Here is a 22,216-nt window from a genome sequence, read left to right as displayed (position 1 = left end):
GTGCTACTTTTTGTTCGTGCAAAATTAATTTTAGTGTAGATTTCATATACTGATAATCATACTGAATCATACTGATTCTACATCTACATACATATTCCGCAATTCAGCATACAGTGCGTGGCGGAGGGTACCTCGTACCACAACTAGCATCTTCTCTCCATGTTCCACTCCCGAACAGAATGAGGGATAAATGGCTGCCTATATGCCTCTGTGTGAGCCCTAATCTCTCTTATCTTATATTTGTGGTCTTTCCGCTAAATATAAGTTGGCGGCAGTAAAATTGTATTGCAGTCAACCTTAATTGCTTGTTCTCTGAATTTCCTCTGTAGCGATTCACGAAAAGAACACCTCCTTTCCTCCAGAGACTCCCACCCGAGTTCCTGAATCATTTCCGTAACACTCGTGTGATGATCAAACTTACCAGTAAAAAATCTAGCAGCCTGCCTCTGAATTGCTTATATGTCCTCCCTCAATCCAACCTGATAGTGATCCCAAACGCTCAAGCAGTACTCAAGAATAGGTTGTATTAGTGTTTTATAAGCAGTCTCCTTTACAGATGAACCACATCTTCCCAAAATTCTACCACTGAACCAAAGACGACTATCTGCCTTCCCCAAAACTGCCATTACATGCTTGTCCCACTTCATATCATGTTACGCCCAAATATTTAATCAACATGACTGTGTCAAGTGCTACACTACTAGTGGAGTATTCAAACATTATGGGATTCTTTATCCTATTCATCTGCATCAATTTACATTTATCTATATTTAGAGTTAGCTGCCATTCTTATTACCACTCACAAATCCTGTCCAAGTCATCTTGTATCCTCCTACAACCACTCAAAGATGACACCTTCCTGTACACCACAGCATCATCAACAAACAGCCACTCATTGCTATCCACCCTATCCAAAAGATCATTTATGTAGATAGAAAACAACAGCGGACCTACCACACTTCCCTGGGGCACTCCAGATGATACCCTCACCTCCGATGAACACTCACCATCGAGGACAATGTACTGGGTTCTATTACTTAAGAAGTCTTCGAGCCACTTACATATTTGGGAACGAATCCCATATGCTTGTACCTAAGTTAGGAGTCTGCAGTGGGGCACTGAGTTAAATGCTGAGTCAAGAAATGTATAGCATCCGTCTGACACCCTTCCTCCATGGTTCGCAAGATATCGTGTGAAAAAAGGGCGAGTTGCATTTCACAGGAGTGATGCTTTCTAAAGCAATGCTGATGCATGGACAGCAACTTCTCTGTCTCAAGGAAATTCATTATATTCAAACTGAGAATATGTTTGCAAATCCTGCAACGAACTGACTAGATACTACACATTCTGAGTTTACATTATCATTGTTTGCCACTAACTCTAAATTTTTATTGTCTTCAGTATTAATTAATTCTACATTAGCATTCAAATCATTCATGGCTACTTCAAAATACTCAGTGAGATTATTGGTTTTTTAATTCTCTATTTCAGATTTAACAGAAAAGTCTGAATCTATGGATTTACTAAAATTATTTTTGACTGAATTGAACATAAAATTAAACCCATATCTGATTTCACTACCATTTATTTGTATCTGACCCACCGAATCATCCCTACTACTGTGCAACTGAATTCCTTATCTACTGCCAAGAGCATGTCTAAATTCTTTTATCCAGACATTTTACTATTACTGATGTTCCAATTACAAATCTTAGACTGCTATGTGCAAGCGTAAAATTAACTCTACTGTTCTTCCTTGACGTATTATTGTTGATCCTCACAGCTGTTGGTTGCACCCCTAGCTGCAATTCCGCTGTTGTTGTGTGCTGAAAGAGACACATCAGATGTGCTCTATAATGCTAACTGCACTCACCACTGTGTGCTGTCACTGTACATGTTGTCCATGGATGTCTCGTGCTGCTATGGACGATGTGCCATCTTGTAGCATGACAAATCTTTAAGAGATGATTTACAATGTAATCCTATCAGCCATGCTTAAAACATTAACTTTTATTGTCGTAGCACCTCAGCACTTCCTATTCATGGTTTACACTAACATCACTTTCATAGCAACAAAAAATTTGATTTATTATAGTTCAACAAAACCTCAATAACAATTCAAACACAGTTCATAGCCTATTTATCACAGTTCTTATGCAGTTTTCCAGCCATTTACAGGTCACGTGTACACAGTCCTTCCATCCACAGTTCTTTAATTGGGTACAGTTCTTGTTAAAAAAAGAATAAAATGTAGCCTTTCCATTTGAAAGCACTTCAACTTCAGCAATATTCCCCGAAAAGGTTGCCATGCATGGCAAGAGAGAGAGAGAGAGAGAGAGAGAGAGAGAGAGAGAGAGAGAGAGATAGGGGAAAGGGGTGGGTTACAGTTGTATGTTAAATACCTTCCCTCAGATATATTCCATCAGCAGCTACTGTGGTGATATTTTTGTGACGGCTCCCAAACCCAAGGTCCTCGGTGGTAGTTTTGGGGCAGCCACCGAAAATTGTATAAAGCGTGGGTAGTGACGAGGATGTAGCTATATCTGTTGTCCGAAAAATAGTTAATGATAAAAATTGCGCCAACTAGAATGAAGAGATAACTTATCTTTATTTCTGACGAAACGTGTACCAACAATACAAGTACAAGTAATATCCAGGAGTAATCTGTGTCCTGAGCCTATTCGAATACAATAGCAAATATCACACTGCAGTGGCTCTGCTATAAACTACATGAAAGGCTAGCAATAGTCAATCGACAATAGACTGTCCGTCTCGGGGCCAGTGCTCCTCCTTATATGCAAAAGGCAGAGGCTGCTGCGTACCCGAGCTCAGCCATGGCGCAGCCACCTCCATCAGCGGTAATGCCCTGAGACGCCGACGGCTGTGACAAGAACTGTGGCCAGCGATGTCACGGTCAGGGCACGTGTGTGCGAGTTGGTTGGTTGGTTGGTCAGTTGGGTCTGCGGATACAACAGAAATGGTGGCTGATAATTCTAGCATTTCTGTAATAGTGCATTAGCAGCTGGTTAGCTGGATTTGCAATGTGCTGAGGTGTGCCATGTATAATAAACCTGATCCCATCCACACATCCACGCTGTTAGGAAGCTGGAATGACATCATTGCACAAAAGACACTCACAGCGCTTACCATTGATGGTACAGGGACCGGGACCTGAAGCTCCTGTCACTTCACAAAAAATGTGGCACCATGGTAAACGATGCTGTAAACCCTCACCACACAGTGACTGTTTCAGGATGAAGTGGTACTGGTTGATTTGCGTGTGTATTTTCCGTTGCCCATATTGGACTATTCTGTGTATTCACGTATTTTGTGAAGTGGGCTTCATCTTTCCATAAAATATTCGTCTGCCAATCATTGTCCACTTCCATGTGAGCAAGAAATTCAAAAGCAAAGGTCTCTCTTGTTGGTGGGTCAACAGGAACATGGATAATTGCCAATGGATTGCAAAGAAGGTTGTTTCGTAAAATGTTACGCACCGTGCTCATTTGTATGTCCAGTCTTTGGGCAATTCTCCATGCACTACATGTTTGTACACCACCAATTGTCTCCTCCTGCATTGCTGTGACCGCTGCTTCCACTGATGTCGAATCAATTCATTTCCTCCCTCTACCATATTGCACGCAAAAAGAACCCTTCTTTTCGAATTTCTGGATCATTTTCTGCACAACCATGGCAGTCATCAGACCAATCCCTTTGTTCAAACCCTCCAGGGTCCGGAACTTCTGCAGAGCAATGTATGTACAGTCATCATTGTTGTAATGCAGCTATAGAAACAGAATGCGATCCTGCATTGAAACAGTCATATTGAACGTCACACATGTGTAAGGAGGAAAAACCATGTACCCGACGTGTTTGTACCAACTTCTATGGGTCATGCACATGACATGTGTTTTCATTGATGTATTGTGACATACAGCGCCATCTATTGATCAATTTTCACACTATTTTTTTTTCTACTATACATTTTCCCTCTTCTCCGATAATATTCCATTGCAATTTGATGTCATTCTGACATGTGGTGTAATTTCTACAGCGTTTTGAAAGCTTTACTCTAATTATAATCACCCTGTAGTAGATGATGATGATGATGATGATGGTCATGATTTGGTGTTCATAATCCTAATTTATATAAATTGCACCATGTCGTGTTCATTTCTCCCAGTCACATGACTCTGGTATTGCATTTTTTTCCTTTCCTTTGTTTACAAAAGTTACAAAATGTTCCTGATAGCTGCTTATTTACATTGACCAGTGTTGTATTTTGTAACAGGTGAACCATATGCTGAATCAGCTAGACAGAAGAAATATTTTAAACCCAGCTGGTGGCACAGAGACCACAACGAATCAGGTATATATTCACTATACCTATGCTGTAGTCATGGTCGCAATTAGTTTTTCACTTAAGTGATTTCTATAAATATTGACATGGTAATGCTGTGAACTGTGCTTTGTATAGTGTGCAGCTCTAATTTTTCTCAGATTCAGTCAGATATTAGTTATACTTCTCAATAGGATATTTGATATTTGTCATTATGGAATTGTTAGGCGGAGGTTCGAGTCCTCCCTCAGGCATGGGTGTATGTGTTTGTCCTTAGGATATTTTAGGTTAAGTAGTGTGTAAGCTTAGGGACTGATGACCTTAGCAGTTACATCCCATAAGACTTCACATACATTTGAACATATGCACATTTTTGGAACTGTTAGGAAGAAATGAATGTAAAGTTCGGGAGTCAGCATTAATTAATTCTATTACTACAAAGCATGCGTGTGACAGTTCCTGGTTATTGAAATGATTTTATTTCAAATTATTATGAGTCTGTGAGAGTTATTCACTTTCCAAGGCAGGTGTATAATTAGAGTCCGGATTTCCGTGTAAACACAAATTGCATGAATTATTGCATGTGTGGCCATTTGCTGGGTAAATGTTTATTTTGAAGGTGGTATGAATTGGGACACTTGTAATGCATGTTATATCACATTTTTGACTTTATTTTTAAATAAAGCATATGACACCATCTTTTATTGATTTATTCATATGAACTGCACCAAGATGCAGAACATAGGCAATTCTGCAAATTTGTTGCAATTTGTTAACTTCATAGTGAGCTCAAGTCCCCTACTTCAGCTCAGTAGTTGTTGGTAGAAGTCAGTATACTTTGTCCAATAAAAATAAATTAAAAATGGGTATTGTTATTGTTGTTATTGTTTGTTGCACAATGCTGCTCCATATGTGATGAAGGCTGGAAAAGATGTTAAATTTTTTATCATAACTTGAAATGTCAAACATTTCTGTCCCATGACTACATCATGTAACTGAAATGGTAGTCCAGAATTTAATTGTGTGAATACACTGTTACAAACAATGATACAAAAAAGGAAAATTAATTCACAAAATACAAAGGTTTGAAACTGCTGACAGCAATAAGTCACATGCTGCCCTTTTTTCCAATTGAAAGTACTCTTAAAAGCACTTGTCTGTGTTGCTGGATTTGTAGATATTCTTCCAGATTTAGCTGTGCCACTACAACCTTTTTTAACCAGGTGGGGTACCTGGATTAATGGTGCCATCTTTTACTGTGGTAATTTTGAGACATTGAATTCCTACAGATCTATTAAAGTTGACATCGCTTTGCTTTATTCTTCTGAAAAGCCTTAAGGTACTGCCACGTAGGTTTTTTTCTTCATTTTTGGGCTGTAGGTTTTTGAGGTCACTAACACAGTTTGCATTAAAGATACGATAGTGATATTCAAGGAAACAGATATGAGGCAAGACCACATATACATCAAATCAAATTTTTAGCATTTTCCTTTGGAAATACCAATGTTGGGAGCTACAGATGGAATCCAAGACCCTTATTGAAAAGGTTAAAAATCTTTGCAATCATCCTGTGGATAAGTGCGTTTTGCTGATTTTAAGATTACAAAGTTATCAGATTGTATCCTGATTCTGAGTTTACAAAGAAGACAAATAATATTTTGTTGCAAAAGTGTAAAAAAAACTAACAACTTGATCAGCCTTTCTCCAAAATATCTTCAGCTAAGTATGCATCTGTCACTCCTTGTGACTTAGAAACAATATTTTCTGTGACATATTTTAATTCTTTATCTTTATTATGCGTATTTAATGATATAACATTGCATGAATGTATGCATGTTTTATGATTTGATAGTGCATGAAAATCTGGGCTCTAGCAATAACATTGTGATTAATTTAATAAGTAAAGGAATTAACTCACCAAATAATTCAGGTGCTGAGTCACCGATAGACACATAAAGAAGACAAGAGATGCCTGCTAGCTTTCAGATGAAGTCTGGCACAATATTTAATCAGCTAGGAAGTTTCAATACTACACACACTCCCATGCAGAGTGAAAACTATGGTATTTACTCCTGTATAAGACAAGCTTGAATATAAGATGAGTGCCCCCCTCCCTTTATGATTAGTTTCTTGAGAAAAAATTTGTTTTTTAACATACTCTGATTAATCGAATTTACAAACTGTTATTCATGATAGGCATATGTCTAAATAGTTAACACTATGCCTATTCTGTGTTTATAAAATTAATTTATTGTTGACATTTTGATACGATATGGGGAAATTAAATAAAAAAAAGGAAATTTTTGTAATTATACTCTGCATTATCTTGCTGGTGTATCTGTTATCCTATACTTAGTATTTTCTTGCCTGTCCACATATGTTTCATCAAATGTCTGTTTTGTTTTTCACCTGTGCTCTGCAGATATGTATACAGGCATGGGGAGGGGAAAAGGTTGTTACATATAGCTTACAAATTCAACATACAGCAGATCATTTGGTCAGGTCTTGTAAGTGGACATCCATTGCTGCCGTTAAATGACAGAACATGATATTAGGTAAAATAAAGAGAATATATTCAAATTTACAGAATACAAGGGGCATGCCTAGGATTGGAAGTTACCAGGTTTAGGTCAGTGTAGGAGGGTGAACTACTAATTGAAATGGGCAGCAGAAGGTGAGGTGGTTCATGTTAACTTATGTTGATGGCGAATCATGAAACATAGAACTGATGGCTTTGCCTGCCATGAAAGATGTCAGTTCTGTTTGAGGTCTGGATCGATCACAAGAGAGTGAGGCAACTGTGTTCTGCACTGCAGATTGCTCCAGCATCCACACATGTGACCTGTATCCCACCTATGCTGTTTGCCAAAACCAATGGTGTGAATTCACTAGCAGTTTCAGCAGAGGGCTGAGAGCATCTTTTGTCAGCCGTGTGAACTGGATGGAACTGCGATGCTTCTGATAGGCAGGCAGCTTGTGTCATGTATGCACTACAGAAGTTGCTTTGGGAGCAAACTTGTAAAGATTTGACTGGGGTCTTCTAAATAAAATTTTATAAACCAGTTGCTTAAAATATTGCTTGACTTGCTGCCACCTTGTACATTGCTTACCCCTTCCAGAGGACTGGTGACTCACATTGTTTACAAGAAGATGTCAGTCACTGCTGGAAAGACGGTTTGCTCTAGTGGGAGCCTTATTGCTGTGGGATGGTCCTGTTAGAATTGTTTTCATTTTGTGTAAGTGGCAGGGGACTTAGATGTAGTCAAGTTTATCGAATTTAGTGAGTTAAGAAAACAATAAAATATTAACTGTTCATATTTTGAGCAGCAATTCAATAGCTCCTGTAAGAAATGAAATTGTCATCATCCAGATTATCAGTTCTTAAAATATATGTAGTTAAAATCATTCCAGAAAGCTTCACAAAAGAGGAATGAACTATCATGGTTTCTGTAAGGTTGAGGAGAAAAAAATCTCGTCTGAATTTAGTGTTTCAGTACCCCCCCTCCTCAAGATGTGAAGTTGTTTGTATTGTCTGGAAAATATAAAATCTAATTTCTACGTAGTTGAACTAATACCAAAATATTAAATGCAACAACAACATGACAGAATACTTAATTCTGTTATAATCAAAGTATTTGGATAAAAAACATAATAAATCAGCTTACTGCAGAACATTAACATGTGGTTTGGGTTAGAACTGGACTAAGTGCATTTGAAAAATTGTAATTACCTAAGTAAAAACTTCTTTTGTTGTCTGACTATTTTTGTGCCTAGTAGTTGCACAAAGTTACTCAGGGTACAAAACATTAACACATTTCAGTAAATTGAGGTGTCACTTATTAAGTCGTAGAGATAGTGTACCATAAAACATGTATAACCCAAACCTTATATATATTAACTAATTTTAAAATAGAGAAGTACAAAGCCTTTTTTATACCAACAAAATCATGGAGGTATGGGTGAAATTAGGGGATAGCAAAGGCTGCGCATCAAAACCAATGAATTTCTAATAACATTTTACCTACTCAATTTACATTACCTTATATCACCTCATAGAGTAACAGTTCTTCAGAACATTGTGAATTGTGGCATACTTAGGCATACAGGGAGAGAAAGCGAGAGAAAGAGAGTACCGGGTGATCAAAAAGTCAGTATAAATTTGAAAACTGAATAAATCACGGAATAATGTAGATAGAGAGGTACAAATTGACACACATGCTTGGAATAACATAGGGGTTTTATTAGAAAAAAAATGTTCACAAAATGTCCCATAGATGGAAATGCGTGAGTCTGGTTTTGTAACTGCTACTGTGACGGGTGAGAGGTAGGCCGATATGTTACAGAATCGCCAATGCCTCACCATAACTGTGGACATGCTTTACAGTGCTGTTCACATTATTCCTTGACTGCAGCAATTATTGAGGAATGATGGTGGACATATTGAGCATTTCCTGCAAGGAACATCATCTTTGCTTTGTCTTACTTTGTTATTCTAATTATTGCTATTGTGATCAGATGAAGTGTCGTCTGTCGGACATTTTTTGAGGTTGGATATTTATTTTGGTTCTAATAAAGCCCCATGTCATTCCAAGCATGTGTGTCAGTTTGTACCTCTCTATCTACATTATTCTGTGATTTATTCAGTTTTCAAATTTATATTGACATTTTGATCACCCAGTATGACACCTAGATTAGAATTCCACAGTAGTTTTGACTGGAAACAAATTGTAGTATAAACTAGCCAGACCATCTAATGAGTTATGACTGCCTTAACTTGGATACATGATAGGAAATGGCCAATGCAACCACATCATAGTGAAAATCTCAGAAAAGCAAAAGGAAATATATACCTATTCATTTACAAACCATTTTAAATTACCTCATGGGATGGTAGCATGTAAATATATCACTTAGTTTTACACATGAAGTAATTAGTTGAAACTGAGTCAAATAATAATTAACAAGGTTGAAATGGGACCAAGTAGTCTTCTGAAGGGTGACCTGTTTGTCTGACTAATAATATAGGTCTCAAAATGGGTAACTATAATTAATATTTCTCATAAGTAAGTGCTCAACTTAGAACACAATATTGTCCAGTGAACTTAGCTCAACTGCAGAGCAATGGAATATCAGTTACAAAAATCAGATGAAAGTTTGCAGTATAATTGTCCTTTGAACAATAAAAAATAAGTATAATAGACACCGCAAAGAGGGGCTCCACATTTTAGATTTGACAACAAAACAAAACATGCAATGAAGAGGTCTTGTAATAAGTAGCATTTTGGAAAAACTTTAGTAAGGTAAACTTGATATATCCATTGGAAAGAAAAAACAAAAATCTTGTCAATAAAAGAGATCAACAAGTGAAATATAGTATAATACCAAAATTCTACAACAAAGCTGAACAACAAAAGTTGTTAAATTCACCACATGACAAAGATCTATATAGTAGATGATAGAGGGTACCTTTAAACACCTCAAACTCTTCAGAATTACATAAACTTCCTACATAATACAAATAGGAGTGCACCTGGGCCATCCTCAAAAATTAATAATTGTCACTTATTTGTTTATTTACACATTTAGCTCCATAGGACCAAATTGAGGAGCAAATCTCCAAGGTCATGGAATGTGTCAGTACATTAAATTACAACACAAACGTAATACCAGATAAAATAAAATGTCTATCAACCCTAAAAGTAAAGGCATAAGTTTAAGTAAACACAGTCAGAAATTAAAAATAAGAAACAGTTTAATTTCTGAAGCAACTTCTTGAGAATAGAAGGAGTGACCCATGACAAAACTCATCAGTTTCCATTTGAAAGGGTGTGAATTACAGCTGAGATTTTTGAATTCTTGTGGTAGCTTATTGAAAATGGATGCAGTGACATCACAAAAGTTAAGGAAGTGCAATCCAAATGCAGATTGTATTTCTTCCTAGTTTTAAATGAGAGAAAGCTGCTAATTCTTGGGAATAAGCTGACAACAATAAAGAATATATATATTGAGAGGCCAATGTCAGAATTGCCAGACTAGTGAACAGGGGTCAATAAGAGACTCGTGAACTTACACCACTTGATTAGATTAGATTAGATTAGATTAGATTAATACTTGTTCCATAGATCATGAATATGACACTTCATAATGATGTGGAACATGTCAGGTTAATGAAACATGTCTGTACAAGATATTACATTACACAAAATATTGCATGACACTAATGCTTAAGTTAGTTTTTTTCCCTCCCTTAATTTATATCTAAAAATTCAGCCAATGAGTAGGAGTTGTCATCTAGAAATTCTTTTAATTTATTTTTAAATGTTGGTTGACTATCTGTCAGGCTTTTGATGCTGTTTGGTAGGTGACCAAAGACTTTTGTGGCAGCATAATTTACCCCCTTCTGTGCCAAAGTCAGATTTAACCCTGCATAGTGAAGATCATCCTTTCTCCTGGTGTTATAGCTATGCACACTGCTATTACTTTTGAACTGGGCTGGATTATTAACAACAAATTTCATAAGTGAATATATATACTGTGAGGTTACTGTGAGGATCCTTAGATCCTTAAATAGATGTCTGCAGGATGACCGTGGGTGGGCTCCAGTAATTATTCTGATTACACATTTTTGAGCAATGAATACTTTTCAACTCAATGATGAATTGCCCCAGAATATGATACCATATGAAAGGAGTGAATGAAAGTAGCCATACTAAGCTAATTTACTGAGATTCTTATCACCAAAATTTGCAATAACCCTAATAGCATACGTAGCCGAACTCAGACATTTCAGCAGACCATCAATGTGTTGCTTCCAGTTTAACCTCTCATCAATGGACACACCTAAAAATTTTGAAAATGCTACCTTAGCTACAGACTTCTGTTCAAAGTCTATATTTATTACTGGAGTTGTGCCATTTACTGCACGGAACTGTATATACTGTGTTTTATCAAAATTTAAAGAGAGTCTGTTTGCTGAGAACCACTTAATAATTTTGTGAAAAACATCACTTACAATTACATCATTTAGTTCTTGGTTTTTGGATGTTATTACTATACTTGTATCATCAGCAAAAAGAACTAACTTTGCATCTTCATCAATATGGAATGGTAAGTCATTAATGTATATCAAGAACAGTAAAGGACCTAAGACCAAACCCTGTGGGACCCCGTACTTGATAGCTCCCCAGTTTGAGGAATCAGCTGTTGTATTAACATTACATGAACCACTTATTTCAAATTGTTGCCCGAACTATCCATTTCTGACCCAAAAATATCCTTTGAGAATGGGAAGAGTTACCACAAAATATAATACCATATGACATCAGTGAATGAAAATAAGCAAAGTAGACTAATTTTCATGTTGAACGATCCTGATTTCAGATACCGTTCAAAAAGTAAAAATGGCAGCATTTATCCCTCAAACAAGATCGTGAACATGGGCTTTCCATGACAGTTTACTATCCATCTGAACACCTAGATATTTGAATTGTTCAATTTCACTAATCATATGCCCAATATGTGAAATTAAAACATAAGTTTTTGTTGGACTGTGTGTTAAAAACTGTAAAAACTGAGTCTTACTGTTATTTAGGGTTAGTTTATTTTTTAATAGCTATGAAATTATGTCATGAACTGCACTATTTGAAATCAAGCCAGTGTTGCACACAGCATCCTTTACTACGAAGCTAGTGTCATCAGCAAACAGAAATATTATAGAATTCCCTGTAATACTAAAGAGCATATTATTTATATATATAAGGAATAAAAGTGGCCCTTACACTGATCTCTACATCTACATCTACATCCATACTCTGCAAGCCACCTGACGGTGTGTGGCGGAGGGTACCCTGAGTACCTCTATCGGTTCTCCCTTCTATTCCAGTCTCGTATTGTATGTGGAAAGAAGGATTGTCGGTATGCTTCTGTGTGGGCTCTAATCTCTCTGATTTTATCCTCATGGTCTCTTCGTGAGATATACACTGCTGGAAATGGAAAAAAGAACACATTGACACCGGTGTGTCAGACCCACCATACTTGCTCCGGACACTGCGAGAGGGCTGTACAAGCAATGATCAGACGCACGGCACAGCGGACACACCAGGCTGTCGAATGGCGCTAGCTGCGCAGCATTTGTGCACCGCCGCCGTCAGTGTCAGCCAGTTTGCCGTGGCATACGGAACTCCATCGCAGTCTTTAACACTGGTAGCATGCCGCGACAGCGTGGACATGAACCATATGTGCAGTTGTCGGACTTTGAGCGAGGGCGTATAGTGGGCATGCAGGAGGCCGGGTGGACGTACCGCCGAATTGCTCAACACGTGGGGCGTGAGGTCTCCACAGTACATCGATGTTGTCACCAGTGGTCAGCGGAAGGTGCACGTGCCCGTCAACCTGGGACCGGACCGCAGCGACGCACGGATGCACGCCAAGACCGTAGGATCCTACGCAGTGCCGTAGGGGACCGCACCACCACTTCCCAGCAAATTAGGGACACTGTTGCTCCTGGGGTATCGGCGAGGACCATTCGCAACCGTCTCCATGAAGCTGGGCTACGGTCCCGCACACCGTTAGGCCGTCTGCCGCTCACGCCCCAACATCGTGCAGCCCGCCTCCAGTGGTGTCGCGACAGGCGTGAATGGAGGGACGAATGGAGCCGTGTCGTCTTCAGCAATGAGAGTCGCTTCTGCCTTGGTGCCAATGATGGTCGTATGCGTGTTTGGCACTGTGCAGGTGACCGCCACAATCAGGACTGCATACGACCGAGGGACACAGAACCAACACCCGGCATCATGGTGTGGGGAGCGATCTCATACACCGGCCGTACACCTCTGGTGATCGTCGAGGGGACACTGAATAGTGCACGGTACATCCAAACCGTCATCGAACCCATCGTTCTACCATTCCTAGACCGGCAAGGGAACTTGCTGTTCCAACAGGACAATGCACGTCCGCATGTATTCCGTGCCACCCAACGTGCTCTAGAAGGTGTAAGTCAACTACCCTGGCCAGCAAGATCTCCGGATCTGTCCCCCATTGAGCATGTTTGGGACTGGATGAAGCGTCGTCTCACGCGGTCTGCACGTCCAGCACGAACGCTGGTCCAACTGAGGCGCCAGGTGGAAATGGCATGGCAAGCCGTTCCACAGGACTACATACAGCATCTCTACGATCGTCTCCATGGGAGAATAGCAGCCTGCATTGCTGCAAAAGGTGGATATACACTGTACTAGTGCCGACATTGTGCATGCTCTGTTGCCTGTGTCTATGTGCCTGTGGTTCTGTCAGTGTGATCATGTGATGTATCTGACCCCAGGAATGTGTCAATAAAGTTTACCCTTCCTCGGACAATGAATTCACGGTGTTCTTATTTCAATTTCCAGGAGTGTACGTAGGAGGGAGCAATATACTGCTTAACTCTTCGGTGAAGGTATGTTCTCAAAAGCCCGTACTGAGCTACTGAGTCTCTCTCCTGCAGAGTCTTCCACTGGAGTTTATCTATCATCTCCGTAATGCTTTCGCGATTGCTAAATGATCCTGTAACGAAGCGCGCTGCTCTCCGTTGGATCTTCTCTATCTCTTCTATCAACTCTATCTGGTGCGGATCCCACACTGCTGAGCAGTATTCAAGCAGTGGGCGAACAGTCGTACTGTAACCTACTTCTTTGTTGTCGGATTGCATTTCCTTAGGATTCTTCCAATGAATTTCAGTCTGGCATCTGCTTTACCAACGATCAACTTTATATGATCATTCCATTTTAAATCACTCCTAATGCGTACTCCCAGATAATTTATGGAATTAACTGCTTCCAGTTGCTGACCTGTTATTTTGTAGCTAAATGATAAGGGACCTATCTTTCTATGTATTCGCATCACATTACACTTGTCTACATTGAGATTCAATTGCCATTCTGTGCACCATGCGTCAATTCGCTGCAGATCCTCCTGCATTTCAGTACAATTTTCCATTGTTGCAACCTCTCTATACACCACAGCATCATCTGCAAAAAGCCTCAGTGAACTTCCGATGTCATCCACCATGTCATTTATGTATATTGTGAATAGCAACGGTCCTATGACACTCCCCTGCGGCACACCTGAAATCTCTCTTACTTCGGAAGACTTCTCTCCATTGAGAATGACATGCTGCGTTCTGTTATCTAGGAACTCCTCAATCCAATCACACAATTGATCTGATAGTCTGTATGCTCTTACTTTGTTCATTAAACGACTGTGGGGAACTGTGTCAAACGCCATGCGGAAGTCAAGAAACACGGCATCTACCTGTGAACCCGTGTCTAAGGCCCTCTGAGTCTCGTGGACGAATAGGGTGAGCTGGGTTTCACACGAGCATCTTTTTCAAAACCCATGCTGATTCCTACAGAGTAGATTTCTAGTCTCCAGAAAAGACATTATACTCAAACATAATACGTGTTCCAAAATTCTACAACTGAGCGACGATAGAGATATAGGTCTATAGTTCTGCACATTTGTTCGACGTCCCTTCTTGAAAACGGGGATGACCTGTGCCCTTTTCCAATCCTTTGGAACGCTTCGCTCTTCTAGAGACCTACGGTACACCGCTGCAAGAAGGGGGGCAAGTTCCTTCACATACTCTGTGAAAAATCGAACTGGTATCCCATCAGGACCAGCGGCCTTTACTCTTTTGAGCGATTTTAATTGTTTCTCTGTCCCTCTGTCGTCCATTTCGATATTTACCATTTTGTCAACTGTGTGACAATGTAGAGAAGGAAGCACAGTGCAGTCTTCCTCTGTGAAACAGCTTTGGAAGAAGACATTTAGTATTTCGGCCTTTAGTCTGTCATCCTCTGTTTCAGTACCATTTTGGTCACAGAGTGTCTGGACATTTTGTTTTGATCCACCTACCGCTTTGACATAGGACCAAAATTTCTTAGGGTTTTCTGCCAAGTCAGTACATAGAACTTTACTTTCGAATTCATTGAAAGCCTCTCGCATAGCCCTCCTCATCCCTGGGGCACCCACCGTTTTACTATGCCCCCCATCAATGCCATTTTCAACACTGTGAATAAAGGCCTTTTGCACTCTGTTGCTAAAGCAAGAGATGAACCAATTGCGAGCTACTCCCCGCATTCCGTAATGGTCCCACTTCTGGAGTAATATTTTGTGATCAACACAATCAAATGCCTTAGTTAAATAAAAAAAATACCTAGCTTTTGAAAACTTTTGTTTAATCCATCCAGTACCTCACAGAGAAAAGAGAATATAGCATTTTCAATTGTGAATCACTTATAACGACAAACTGTACATTTAATAGCAAATTATGTGATATAAATTGATAAATTATTGTTACCTACACAAACTTTTCAATAACCTACACAAACAATGATGGCATAGAAATATGTCTAAAATTGTTTACATCATCCCTTTCTCCCTTTTTATAAAGCAGCTTTACTACCGAGAACTGCAGTCATTCAGGAAACTGACCATTCTTCAAGGAATAATTACAAATATGGCTAAGAGAAGGGCTAAAATGTGCAGCACAGCACTTTAATATTCTGCTAGGCATTCCATCATATCCATGAATGTCCTTAGTCTTTGGTGATTTAATTATTGACCTAATCTCCTCCTTGTAAAAATCACAGAACAGTATTTCAGACATTAGTCTCAGAAAGACATTTTCCAAGAGAGTAATATGATTCCCTGTAGATGTTACATTTTTTTTTAAAATTCACCAGCAGTGGTTAGAAAATGATTGTTAAACACTGTACTGATATCTGACTTACTAGTAACAGAAATATGTTTACTAAAAACTGAGTTTATACTGTCAACCTTGTGCTGCTGACCCGACATTTCCTTCACAACTGACCATATGGTTTTAATTTTATCCTATGAATTAGCTATGCTATTTGCATGCCACATAGTCTTTGCCTTCCTAATAACATTTTAAATACCTTACAATACTGTTTGTAATGAGCTGCTGTTTCTTGATTGTGACTATTTCTGACATTTTGATATAAAGCCCAATTTGTTCTACATGATATCCTTATCCCATTAGTCAGCTACCCAGGCTGCCTTTTACTTCTAATACTATGTTTAGAACACACAAATTGAAAGCAGTTCTCAAATAGCATGAGAAATGTGTTAAGGAAAGTGTTACATTTATCATATATGTAATCGGCATTAGAAACACCCTGCCACTCTTGTTCTTTAACGGGGTTTGAGAAACACTGTTTTACCATTGGAGTATCTTTCCTACATGGTTTGTAATTATATGTAATGTTTGTTTGAGTGCAAAAGCCTTTTAGTGTCATAATTTGTGCATCATGGTCTGAAAGGCCATTCACCCTTTTACTAAGAGATTTCCTATCTAGTAAAGAAAAATGAATAAAAATATTGTGCATTCCCCTGCACCCTGGTTGCGAAGACCACAGTCTGCATCATCTCATATGAATTTATGAGACCTACCAACATCCTTTTTCTCGCACCATCATATACAAAATTAATACTGAAGTCACCACATATAACTAATTTCTGGTAATTCATATAAAGTGAATCAAGAACCACCTGTAGCTTGACCAGAAATTCTCAGATGTCAGAGTTAGCAGACCAATAAACAACAACAATACAAGTATTGTTTTTCTGAGTTCAACTGCCCCTGCACAGCATTCAAATACCTGTTCTGTGCAGTGCCATGATACATCTACGAATTCAAATGGAATACTCTTTTTTACGTACTTAGCCACTCCCCAACCCCACAAGGAACTCCTTGAAAAACAGCCAGCGAATCTGTATCCTGGTAAAGGAATCCGCAGAATTGTCAAATTATTTAAGTGGTGCTCCAACATATCAATAATTTCAGAGTCAACATATATAAGCAGTTCACTAACTTTATCTTTAATACCTCATATATTTTGATGAAATATCGTAATTCTTCTCTACTTGGCTGCCTGAGATTCTCTGAAGGTGATTCCTATGCTAGAGGGACTTCCTGTAAGCAGGTATACCTATGAGCTGACTTCAATCTAAAAAAGGTGCAGCTCTAACACCAACTACTACAGGCATTCTTTCATGAGTAATCCTGCCACCACCCACTACACTGTCACCTATAAGCTTTGCCAACTTCCCCTTCCCATAGCTATTGAGGTGCAGGTCATGTCTAGTGAAACCCAATCTGCTGTTAGACTCAACTGGTACCACTGCAATGTGACAACGACTAATATTTATACTCTATATAATACTCTCAGTACATTGTCACTGAAAAGCTATGCAGTTTGTTTCTTATAAATCGTACCATAATATGAAAATTAAACTTAACTATGACAGACAAGATGAAGAAGGGTAAGAAAAGTGGTAGCGTGCTGGGATGTGGCTGGCTTATCACTAGGTGACAGCTGTGGCAGTCCATGGGTTTGCACCATGTGGTCTCTGTTTAGTAATCGTTCACTGATAACATAACCTGCAATTTAAACAACTCTGAAAACATTATCTCAACTGGAAGCTGACTGCATAGCAAAATGAATCATGGTTAATGTTTCTGCTCTGAGCTGTTGGTGTGGCAGCATAATTTAACATCACTGAATCATCTTCTGTCATAAAATTAGCAACAGAATTAGCATTTATTTTATCCTCCTCAGCTTCCACAACAAAACATTATCTGTACAATGGAAATAACATCACTTGAAACAGCTGGCAGAAGAACTTCTCCCTATACATAATTGCCTTTGATCGCATGAATGAGAGGACCTCTTGTCCGCTCACAAGCAACCTAAATAAAACAATGTCTTACATCTCCTCATATCAACAAAAATTCGTTACCCTCTGGGAGATAACAGCCACAAGTTATCATATCCTCTCTTATCAACTTACAGGGGTACAACAGATCAGTTCTTCATCATCATTCATTAGAACTCTTGTTACGGTACATAACTTAATACATTTTTGCTCCATGCATTCAGTTAACCAGACAAGAAGCTACCACTTATGAAAAGGAGAAGGCATGGACAGAAAAGGAATAAAAGGTCAGCAAAAAAAGGTAGAGAGATGCAGAAACAAGAGAAAAAGAAGGCGGAAAAAGTTCATTCCTTTCGTTCCGCATTCCAGCATGTCACATTGCATCCTATCAGCTTTGGCAACACAAGTGCTTATCGTATAATTATGAGTGTGTGTGCATTTGGGGTCTCAAGTCGCCTAATACCAATAGTAAACTGATAGACAATACCAGGATCATTAAACTCTATGGTTTGTCACATTTCTTCCAAGGTGTAGACGCTGATTTTAAATCTGTGCCTGGTCTTTCAATAAAAACAAATGCCCATCAAGGTAAAAAGATGTAGTGCTGCAACGATTTCGGAAACCTTGCAGGTGCAGATTGAAGGAATAGGGTCTATAGAGCCCTTAAGGTGCTCACATCCGCGGAGCAAGTAATAGGAGCCTACTTTGATCAGAGAGCACAGAAATGATGCTCACAGAAACGAAGAAGAAGAAAAAAAGAATTGATCATGACTTGAAAATGAAATGAAAAAAGTGTCATGAACAGCTGGGGACTCTGTGGTTATGAAACACAATGTGCTATCTGCACATCCCTGGAGATTAATAGAAAACTCTCAGAAATATATCTTAAGAAACTTCTCATCACTAGAACCAAGTGTGAAATACTTCAACAACAACAACAGAGTTTAAAGCATGTATAAGAAATTTACTACAGTAAACAGGTTCAATGGAAGTGACAGTCAAATGGGGCCGCCATTCTCACAACATGTACTTGTGCCTTGAGATGCAGCTCAGTGTAGTCAGTGTGTACATTTTGGAGCGGTTTGCTGCAACAGGGTGGCAGTACACATTGCCCCAGACACTGGTATGTGCAGATGCAGTATCTGGTGTGGCATTGTATACAATGCCCTGCAGCACCCAGGCTCAGCTCACACCAGAATAACAGCCGTGAGTTCTGACTGACCACACAATATCAGATATGAACATAGACCACACAATATCTAATATGAACAAAAAATAAACATCTGACCTATGGAGCGATTGGTGGGAACGAATCACATTTCTGATACCAAAGTACACGAGGAGGGAGAGGGAAGTAGGTTGTTACATACAGCTTATGACTATGATGTACAGGAGGTTGAATGATCAGGTCTTTCAAGTGGACATCCAGGGCTTCTGTTAAATGACAGAACAGGCAATTAGGTAACTGAATAGAATATATTCAAATGTATAGTATACAAAGAGCATGCCTAAGCAGATAGTTACCAGGTTCCGGCCAGTCTATGAAGACAAACAACTAAATAAATGGGCAGTGGATGAGGAGGCGGTTCATGTTAAGTTATGTTGGTGGCCGGTTATGAAACACTGTGCCAGAGGCTTGCCTACCGAGAAAGATGTCTGTTTTGCTCACGATCTGGATCACAACAGACTGAGACAACTGATTTCTGCACTGCAGAATGCTCCAGCATCCTTACACTTGGCCTGTATCCCATGCATGTTATTGGCTGAAACTGATGGGGTGAATTCACTAGTAGTTTCAACAGTGTGTGAGGATGCCTCTTGTCAGCAGCTTTAAGTGGACAGACTGCCTTTGTTCTGAAAGGCAGGCAACTTGGCACATAGGCACTGCAGAAGTTGCTGTGGGAGAAAACTTGTATAGGTTTGAGTGGGGACTTCTAAATAAATTTTTTAAAATCAATTCCCTAAAATATTCCTTGACTGGTGGCCACCCTGTACAGATGTTTATTATGCTTGGTAAATTTGTTTTCACATTTAGTACAAAGAAATATTCTCATCTTAACCATAATAGTGAATAATGTTAAAGTGGACAGATGTAGTTCTGAATGAAAGAAGGGGAAGAACTAACAGCAGAAAACAGACAGTTAACAGGGACACCTTGTAACCACCAATTACCTATCAATACAAAGAACTTTATTGCCCCCTTAGGGTTAGCAGTCATAATATTATGTCATGTCATTGATGGGTATTTCTTCTAAAAAATTTTGTGATGGTTTTTCTGTGATGGAATGAGGTGCTTCATTCATATCTTTCTCAAAAGCAGCCACCTAATCTACCACCAAAAGATTCTTCTGAGAAGTGAACAGGTAACTTCATCTCCCATAGCCGAATGCAGTATACTGTTGACCATTTCTTGATAGCACTCTCTGAGAGAAAGTGACTATCAAGTCTGTGTTCTTGGTCTCTTGATGATATTGAACATTAGCATGGGATCTTAGTAGTAGTAGAAGTAGAAGTAGTGGTAGTATCAGCTTTATTCCTGTGTAGATCTCTTTTTACATGGATGTAGGACATGTCAAAGTATTTAAAGTTTAGATCAATTTAAAATAAGCTGATTTATATACACATATATTTACTGGCTTCTAGTTAGAGGCAATCATTAGATTTACTCCTGGTATACAATACTTTCTTACAAATAACTTATTTAATAATGTAATGCCACACTGTTCACTCATATCTCACTACCAGTCACTGCACACACTATACACACATTGTTTCATAACACTTCACTCAAAAGAAACACACACACACACACACACACACACACACACACACACACACACACACACACACACTCACACACTGGCTATCTCTGGGCCATTTTCTGTACCACTACTTCCCATTTGCTATCCTGGAAATCTGATTCAGCATCTCTGCATAATGAGTGAGATGTTGAGTTCAGACAGAGAAAGAGGTGTAAGGATTATGCTATGCATAGATTGCGGGTTAGGATTTCTAGAGTGGAAAAAACGAGGGGAAAAAAAACATAAAGTGAAGGTGTTATGTGGAATGTTGCATGTTTTATAATCATTATAATACTACTACTACTACTACTACTACTAATAATAATAATAATAATAATTATTATTATTATTATTATTTGTATTGTTTATTTGTGTAACTTTTCTTATAAGACCCCTACTCTGTTTTATCTGAGTAAACCTTCAATGTATAAAATGTATTGCATAACAGGTACTTTTTAGCTGCCTTTTTAAATAAGTGAATTTTTGCTATTTCTTTAATCTCTTTTATTAATTTATTGTACAGTGTTGTTCCGTGGTATAAAATGCTGTTTTGAGTTTCATGTTTATTTTTTCTTCTAAATGTAAATTGAGTCCATCTCTTGTTGCAAGGTCATAGACAGAGCTGCTTATGCAGTAATTACCAATGTTATTTTTGATGTGTACAGCTGACTGATAAATGTATTCACATGGAGCAGTTAAAATCCCCAGTGTTTTGAAGAGATCTTTACAATGAGCTTGACAAGTATTTTTGGTTATTATCCTTATGGCTCGTTTCTGGAGTTTGAAAATTGTGTTCATGTTTTGTGTATTTGTTCCCCAAAAACTGAATGCCGTAGCTGAGAACTGAATGTGCATATGTATAATATGTAAGTAAAAGACACTACATGTTACACACTGATGATAGGATTCTGAGGGTATAACATGCTGATAACATTCTGTTTGCAAGTATCTTTGTGTGTTCACACCACTTCAACTGAGAGTCAGTATGCATTGCTAGAAATTTTGCATTTGTTACACAGTCTATAGAGGTGCCATCTACATTTAATTTAACATTGTCATTTTTCCTCTTCAAACTGAAGTTCATGGCATTAGTTTTCTTTATGTTCAATGACACTTTATTGCTTCTTGACCAACCATAAACTTCCTTGAGAGTTTCATTTGATTTCTCAGCAAGGAGTTCTCTTGTTTTTTCAGTGACTATAATCTTGCTGTCATCAGTGAAGTGAATTTTTTCACCATGAGTAACACTATTGGAAAAGTCATTGATGTATATCAGGAACAGAATTGGTTCTAATATGCTACCTTTCGGAACCCCTATATTAATGTATTTTGATTCTGATAAGAGTTTCAGTAACTGTTTGGATCT

General features: G+C 38.6%; 1 protein-coding gene across 2 annotated transcripts in view; it reads left to right on the top strand.

The window, feature by feature from the left end:
* LOC126299334 (uncharacterized) overlaps positions 1-22,216 on the top strand; it is an 864,357-nt gene that overhangs the window by 485,619 nt on the left and 356,522 nt on the right. For both annotated transcript variants that reach the window (XM_049991164.1, XM_049991163.1), the window contains exon 15: positions 4,292-4,369. In XM_049991164.1, the coding sequence (XP_049847121.1) occupies positions 4,292-4,369 (78 nt within the window). The remainder of the gene's footprint in view (positions 1-4,291; positions 4,370-22,216) is intronic.

This window comes from Schistocerca gregaria, chromosome X, assembly GCF_023897955.1.
Source record: "Schistocerca gregaria isolate iqSchGreg1 chromosome X, iqSchGreg1.2, whole genome shotgun sequence".
NCBI classification, from domain to species: Eukaryota; Metazoa; Arthropoda; class Insecta; order Orthoptera; family Acrididae; genus Schistocerca; species Schistocerca gregaria.
The sequence above is the reverse complement of the archived record's forward strand: the minus strand, read 5'-3'. Positions and strand labels throughout refer to the sequence as shown.